The sequence below is a fragment of the Colossoma macropomum genome, unplaced genomic scaffold (assembly GCF_904425465.1).
Source record: "Colossoma macropomum unplaced genomic scaffold, Colossoma_macropomum, whole genome shotgun sequence".
NCBI lineage: Eukaryota > Metazoa > Chordata > Actinopteri > Characiformes > Serrasalmidae > Colossoma > Colossoma macropomum.
The window spans coordinates 189,936-198,313 of NW_023495385.1; the positions used below are offsets into that span (position 1 = coordinate 189,936).

The 8,378-nt window shown below is 44.3% G+C and overlaps 1 protein-coding gene across 3 annotated transcripts in view; it reads right to left on the reverse strand.

Moving 5' to 3' along the window:
* The window catches only part of cnnm2b (cyclin and CBS domain divalent metal cation transport mediator 2b), a 53,818-nt gene extending 46,171 nt beyond the window's left edge, over window positions 1-7,647 (reverse strand). For 2 of the 3 annotated variants that reach the window (XM_036562358.1, XM_036562361.1), the window contains exon 1: window positions 6,109-7,647. In XM_036562358.1, coding sequence (XP_036418251.1) covers window positions 6,109-7,624 — 1,516 coding nt within the window. In that variant the 5' untranslated portion in view covers window positions 7,625-7,647. The remainder of the gene's footprint in view (window positions 1-6,108) is intronic. The other variant, XM_036562360.1, reaches the window with a different exon arrangement.
* Window positions 7,648-8,378: the final 731 nt, after the last annotated feature.

An 8,378-nucleotide genomic window follows, 5' to 3' on the forward strand; every position in this document is an offset into this window, starting at 1 on the left:
GTTACCATATAGCCACTATATATATATATAGTGGCTATATAGTACACTGCAAATTTTGTTGTAGATGATGTAGACTACAAATTCCAATGCATGCCATAATGCAAATGGTGGCTTAATTAATACTAGAAAAATAAGGCCAGACGTGCTGTCATGCAGCGCAACATTGCACGGTGTCACGTAGCAGAGCTGCTATAGAATGCCAGCAGGGAGAGCCCAAAAACACCAGGTTAAACTTAATATTTATACTGTACTCATATAAACTGAATAAAATAAATTGTTCAGCTTGACAAATTCGCTGTTTTTGAGCTGAAAGATATGAGCTGAAAAAAACTAGGATAGTAATGTTAGCTGAGGTAACTTACTATTAGTATCTGTCTGTTTATCTAAAAGGCTGACTGCCTTGCTCTGTGTCAAGGTCAAGACACGTAATCTACTGTGGCTTTCTCTGGTCTCAATATGGCTTTAATTTAATCTAGTTATGGCAAAATGCTGCATGGTGCGCTGTGACGTGCTGAGAAGCTGAACAGTGCTCGGAGTCATGGAGCGCCGGCATGCACTGATGCGCCATGCCGGCGTGTGTACCTCCATTAAAAACAATGGTTTCGAATTTTCGGACCTGACGAAGTGCGACCAGCGTCCGATGGCCTTTAGAGTGAGAACACACAAACCCAGACAGCAGAGGTAACTTTATGTGAATTTTAAATACAAATGTAATGCGATGTCAACTTCACTAACAAAAATAGCAACACATTTGTGAATCATCAATGCACACTTCACATTAAGTAGCTTCATAGACGGATTTAAACTTTTGGAGGCACAACACAACTAATGTCTGACAGCCAGTGAGCTAGTTAATGTGTTTTGCTTGTTCACCCTTATGTTCTACCTCACTGTGCTGATGTTGGGTTTTTTCTAGCTTGCCGTCCTCCGACAGTAAAAATCGCTGCATCTGTGAAGCATAATATCTAATCATGATCTGTATCTCTATCTTTGGTGGGTCTTAAAACGCCTCCACTGGCAGTGTTTTATTGCCATATATATATATATATATATATATATATATATATATATATATATATATATATATATATATATATATATATACCGTAGCTGACAGCTTGGCTTTTTTGCAAGGAGCAACACTTGAACAGTCACTAGCAAAACAGACGTGGGGAAGAATTTTATTACAGGATACTTATCTACGACAAACAGCTAAATAGCATGCTGGTGAATTATGAGCTTGTGACAAAAACATTGGCAGGTTAACCATTCAAATACTTAGCTGACACCTCTGTATATGACGATGTTTATTGTTTCTCTTAACTTTGTGTGCAAACATCTTAATTACAGCCAGTATAACAGTTCATAGGGCACGTGTTTGATTTGTCAGCACAACAGATGCATCACACAAATGTCCGTGACTTTTTTATGAAGCATTGCTTCTTAATGTAGTGTCCAAAAAGTCTTTTGGTCACCCCGTGCTCGTTCACTAATCAATGGTATCATGGCTGTGATGATCCACTGTAATCGCCTTCAGCTTGTGTCTGCAACCGAATCACAGCCATGATGTTATCCACTGTCGCGTACAAACTCTTGCGTTCTATTGCTTAAATATTGAATGGATTGAGATGTACTGCATAGACACCCCTTCTAATTAGTGAAATCAGCTTCTTTAAGGTACACTGATTGCTGACTCAGGTGTTCGCACAGCTTGTATAATCTCCATAGAAAAGCACTGACAATAGAATGGGACTCTCTGGAGCAGCTGTACAGGAACCTAAGATCACCATGCACCATGCCAAGCTAGAGGGATATAAAGCCCCCGAAGCATTGGGCTGCGTAGCAGTGGAACTGTGTTCTCTGGAGTGATGGAGCTCCATTCAGTAATTTTGATAGGAGCTGAAGTGATCCAACATCAGTACCTGACCACACTAATGCTCTCGTGGCTGAATGCAATCAAATACTCACAGCAATGCTCCAACATCTAGTGTAAAGCCTACTCAGAAGAGTACAGGCTGTTACTGTAGCAAAAGGCGACAAAATCCCTTTTAATACCCTTGATTACAGACGAAACTCTGGATGAGTAGGTGTCTATAAACTCCTGCATATATATAGTGTAACTTTTCTACAATGCAGTGCAACATAAGTTTATTTTTTATGATAACTGTATGTCACAGTCTTAAAGTTTAATTAAACTGATTTGACCCCTTACACCTTAAGGGTATGCAGGTCTATTCCTCACTCTCTAAATATAACTAAATAACTTCTACTGTTAAAGGTGCCAAAAAAGGTTCTATGGAGTCATTTCACATAAGATCCACTATTATTTCCTTTATTGTTCCTTTGCAAAAATTGAAGAAAGTTTCCATCCAATTACAGATTTTTCCTAGAACTATACACTGATCAGGCATTACATTATGACCACCTCCTTGTTTCTACGTTTATTGTCCATTTTATCAGCTCCACTTACTGTATAGGTGCACTTTGTAGTTCTACAATTACAGACTGTAGTCCATTTGTTTCTCTGCATACTTTGTTAGCCCTCTTTTACCCTGTTCTTCAGTGGTCAGGCCCCCCTGGACCCTCACAGAGCAGGTACTAGTTGGGTGGTGGATCATTCTCAGCACTGCAGTAACACTGATGCGGTGGTGGTGTGTTAGTGTGTGTTGTGCTGGTCTGAGTGGATCAGATTCAGCAGTGCTGCTGGAGTGATAAAATGGACAATGAGCGTAGAAACAAAGAGGTAGTCATAATGTTATACCTGATTGGTGTACATCTAACCCATTAACCATTTAGGATGTTTAAGAGTGAACCTATTAGTTTTTTATTGTAGTTACCGAATTATGTAAACAAAGCTGCAAAACAGCCTGTTTTGAATTCACGATCTTGTGATGTCACTAAAACAAATACAATTACATATGTGCCTATTCTGCCTACAGCAGAATCACACTGGGTGTAAGGAGTGTTTTAGCCTAGACTATAGCCTCTATATGTGTGTGTGTATATATATATATATATATATATCGCTGTCGGAAGAAAACCTCGTATCTTCAAAATGATAACTTTACAGAAAAAGAAAAAACCTACTTTACTTTTAATGTAAGTCAATGGAACCAGAATTTTTTGCAAGTCATTTTGGGCCGTTTCTTTTGGTCCATGGATCATTAAATTTACACACAATGTAAAGAGTACATATATACTCTTTTGTTACAAAACATTCTATTGTAGATATACGTACTTCGGCTCTAGTACCTACTCAACTATTTCAGCCAATCATAGTCAAAGCAGGCTAAACTACTAAGCAGTCACTTACAGAAACTGCATCTAATCCTGCTGAGGTGTTGTAATGAAGGTGGTAAAGCCTGAAGGCGGAGGTCAGGGGTCAAATACAGTTATCATTTAACTTAAAGAAACGTGTGTACTCACATAAAGACATGCACATAAAGTCACTAACCCAAACACCTTAGATCTTAACCAGTTATAAATCACTATGAGTCAGAGAGAGAGAGAGAGAGAGAGAGAGAGAGAGAGAGAGAGAGAGAGAAAGTAGAAAAAAGTAAGAAGGTGAGATGAGAGAGTGAGATAGGAGAGAGATGGGAGGAAAGAGGTAAGGAAAAGGGAGCAAGAGAGAAAGAAAAGGGAGAGAGTGAGAAAGAGAAAGAGAGGGAAAGAGATAGGAGAGAGGAAAGGGAAAGAGTAGAAAAAGAAAGAGAAAAGAAAGATGACAGGAGAAAGAGAGACACTGGGGTAAACAGTGCATGTGGCAGAGGAAAGAGAAGTCGAGAGAGAGAGAGCGCAAGAGAGAGAAAGAGACAAAGAGAGAGTGTGAGGGTGAGAAAGAAAGGGAGAAAGAAGAGAGAGAAATAGAGAGAGAGAGAGGGGCTCTTGGACATGATGACCCCGTTGATAACCTAAGCCACACTGCACTATTCCCACAAATCTGTAATGCATTCAGATTCAGAGAGGGAGGCGTGTAAACATTAACGCTGCGGGTGACGGCCAACAGCACGCATACATTTAAACTAAGTGAAGGGAGGGACCATAAGCGCACCCTTCAATCACCCACCACTTGGGCTCAGTCGATCCCAAAAAGACTCAAGAGTCGACTCTAAAGTCTTGGACACGATTGTACACGTCTGTACCTGCACACACAAAAAGTGTAGGATATTCTGCTTTCACTGCCTCTATAAATGTTACATTTATAACAAAAATACTTCAAACAACACTGCAGTGCTGATACATCAGAGGAGAATCAGGAGAGCCCCCGTTACTCAGTTAGCTTTCCAAATTTCCTTTCTAATGTCAAATTTAATTCATACTGTACTCAATTTCTGCCAAATGTCTTTCTTTATGTTTTGGTCTTTGATATCAAGATTATTGTGCAGAATCAACTAATGGAATCAGACTCCAAGACCTGTGGAATCAAACAGCCCTACCGAACTGTTTTAGCTTGGATTCTGGAAGTTTAAATGTAAGCTCGCAAATTCACTTTCTGCTCTGAAGCCCTTCAGCACCTTCACTGCAAAATAAGCAATGCTCTCTAATAATCTTACTTGATTCAAATATGTACATCAGTTCCACATCAACACAGTTAGTGGTGCAACTAATAGGGCCCCAGTGACAAACCCCCATCCCTCATTTCCACATGAATAAAACACTTCATATCAATACTATTCTGTCTTCCAGTTTACCGCTGGCAATAATACTTGGTAATAATTATGATCTGTAGCATAACTATTCAGTGTTGTTGACGGTGCCCCTTGTTTAGAAACTGAGAGAACTGCATAGCCATGACTCACAGAAAGATTTAACTTCTTAACAACATACCTCACCAGTCAGTTTCCATCAACACTGAAGAGACAATACCTACATACTACTCATAATCCATCTTATTCAGCATAACCTCTAACTCTGCAACTTACTATTATGTTAAAATCTTAAATAGGAAGTCTAATGTAAACATTTAGGTTAACATTTGATGCTAGTGAGTGGAGTGGCCAGCCTTGAGCGTATCAACGTTTGAGGTATGAGAATAGCCAGTAAACAAGCCAATTACACTGTCATATTTTATTCCAGACTTTTTTGTATGGGGGGGTCATTCATTCCTTTTGCACTGGGGCCTATAAGAGCCCACTTACATCATTGATCATGTGATGTAATACATTTTATTCATGATGTACACATAATATCAAGTCAATTTAGAACTTCACTTTTGCCTAGATGTCTATTTCTGAAGCTCTTAATCTGATGTTCTGTTCAGCCTGGCTGTGTTTTGGTGCGCCTGAAGGGCCTACAGATCAACAAATATGGGCAAATAAGCTACAGAACAAACTAGTGTTCTTGGGACTGAATGAATACTTTACTCAACTCTTGACATGTGGAAAATGTGCTGATGCTCTTGTTTGCTTTGTTAAATAAAGTTTCAGCAGTGGGTAAAAGTGCTGAGCTAAAGCACATTCATTGAGTCAGTCAGCGTCAGTCTTGTGTAGCCTAACTTTAAATCTGCTGGCTAAGTTTGCATGAGTCAAAATTGAGCACCAAAGCTGAGTTAACAGCTCCTCTGTGAGTCTCCAGAAAGACATACACTCTTACTGTGGCTCTTCTCAGTACAGTAAATAGCATTCTGGTGTCTGAATGGGACATGTGCACCATGACGCACCGTGCGTAAAAGGCACGGAGTTGGAAACAAATGATCCACGTATTTTCAGTCTATTTAAAAAGGAGCAGATACAAAATACGTTGGACTCTTGTGACCTTGTCATTCTAAAGCTGTCAAAAGGGCAAGACAAACTGGACAAACGTTGGTTACAGCTCCTCTGTGCGCCAAACTCCAGAGAGATATTAATTCTAATATGAATGCATCACCTCTAGAATTAGCACATATACAGTGCGTAAAACCGAGATATACCCAGTGCAGTAAGGAGCAGCCGGTTTCTCATGCTGTTACATCTGAAACGAGCGTCATTACGCACCGTGCGTAAAAGGCGCTGGAGACGGACACGCGTAACGACACTGCCTTTCCTATGCTGAGATCTTTAACAGAGAAACGGACACAGAAACGCGTGAAACCTGCTGTATGGCTGAACCTTCACCAGAGAAGAACCTCACCTTTCTTGAACTCCTCCAGCATGGCGTCCAGCTTGGTGTCGTTAAAAACAAAGTGCAGCGGGTGGCTGTAGAACTTGGTGATGGTTTTGAGGGGCGTGCAGTCGTCGGGGTCCACGAAGGCCAGGTCCTTGACGAAGAGCAGGTCCACGATGTTGGAGCGCTCCTCCTCGAAGACGGGGATGCGCGTGTAGCCGCTCTCCATGATCTCGCTCATGGTGCTGAAGTCGAGCGTGGCGTCCGCTGCGATCATGAAGCAGTCGCACAGCGGCGTCATCACGTCCTCCACCGTCTTGGTCCTGAGCTCGAGCGCGCCCTGGATGATGTTCAGCTCCTCCTTCACCAGGTCGTTGTAGGGGTCCGTGACCCGCAGCATCTCCAGGAGCTTCTCGCGGTTGTACACGGTGCCGATCTCCTGGCCCAGCAGGTAGTCGAGGAGCTTGCTCACTGGGTAGGACGCGGGGAAGGTGAGCAGCATGAAGAACTTGGTCAGGAAGATGGTGTTGGCGCCCACGGCCAGCCCGTGCCTCGAGCATATGGCTTGCGGAACGATCTCCCCGAAGATGACGATGCCTATCGTGGACATGACGACGGCGATCAGGCCGTTGCCGGCTATGTCGTCCAGCAGGATGGTCAGGGTGGTGTTCACCAGGACGTTGCCCAGAAGGAGCGAGCAGAGCAGGTAGTTCCCTTGGCTCCTGACCGGCTCGATCTTCCGGGCGTAGTTTTTTTCCTTCTCGGTGCCGCAGTTCTGCACGATCTGGAGCTCCATCGGGTCCAGAGCCATGAGCCCCAAGTTCAAGCCGCTGAACATGCCCGAGAGGCACAGCAGCATGGAGATGAAGATGACCTGCAGCCAGAAGGGCAGCAGGAACTTCCTCTCCTCCACCACGATCACTTTGGTGTCGTCGCCTTCGTGGTAGATCCACGTGCTCTCCGTCCACGGGTCGTGCGTGCCGGCCGGCGTGGAGGTGGCGATGCACAGGTAGTAGGCTTTGCTCCTCTCGGTCTTGCGCAGGGGCTTCACCTCGATCTCCACCACGCCGGAGGTCTTGCGGTTCAGCACGATGTTGGGCAGAATGAGGATGTCCGAGGTCCTGATGCCGCACGGGTGCACCCCGTACGCGGTCTCCTCTTGGCTCTTGTTGTCGCCCCCCGACGAGCTGTCGAGGTTGTTGCCCACCACCCGGCCGCGCTCGTGCTCCGTGAAGGCGATCTTGGACCACGTCTCGTTGTTGATGTTCTGCCCGTAGACCCTCAGCTTCACGCGGGACCTCTCGCTGACCCGCAGGTAGCCCTTGTCCATGAAGGAAATGTCGTCCGTGTCCTCCAGGCGCAGGCCGATGATGACGGTCTCCTCTCCCCCTCCTCCCCCACCTCCTCCTCCTCCTTCTTTGCCCCTCGTCGGGGTGATTAAGCAAGCGCTGACGGTCAAGAAAATTAGAGTCACGGCTCGCACCCGGATAAGTGACGCCATTTTTGCACTGGCTACTGCTGCTGGCACGGACGGCTCTGCCATGTTGATAATGGGCAAACCCGCTTTGAATGAAAATGGCTTTAAGAAAAAAGAAAAGAAAAAAATCAGAGCCAATCGGAGTCCGGCTTCATCTCAGCTGCGCGCGAGTCGCCGGGACTTGTGCATTGGGGACCAGCTTGGCTCCGCAACGCCGCCGCTGAAACTGAACTCACTTCAGCGCCAAACTCGTGCCTCTCGCCCAGGCCCGGCCACAGGCGACCCGCGCAGCCAATCGCAGGCCGAGAACGCTGGGGGGCGGAGAGCTGACGGCCGGAACAGCCAATCGGAGCGACAGACGGCCACGCTGAATGCAAATAAGCGCGGAGAGAAGTTTCCTCGTGACTTTAGGGATGTTTTTGGGGAGCAACCAGTTAACAGAGGTGAGAGCATCCATCCACTGAAGTCTATATCGCCTTTTTATACACAGAAGAGCCTTTAAGGAGATCATTAACCCGTGTCTAAGGTGATTAATGTCCATGTGTGAAACTTACACATATTCACATATGGCTAAAAACTTTTTCAAGAGTTTGTCATCACTTAGCATGTCTTTTGATCACGTGATTACTGCTTTCTAACACAAAAGTATGAAACAGTATTTTAACAGAAAGTATGGAAATGAAATGTTGCTTTTATAGTAAATGGGATGGATACTGTTTGTTGTACTACACAAAGTTTAGACTAATCAAAACGAGTTCTGACACACTCCCCTCATCATACACATCATGCATCAGCTGTTGTTTAAAATGCAAAATATATA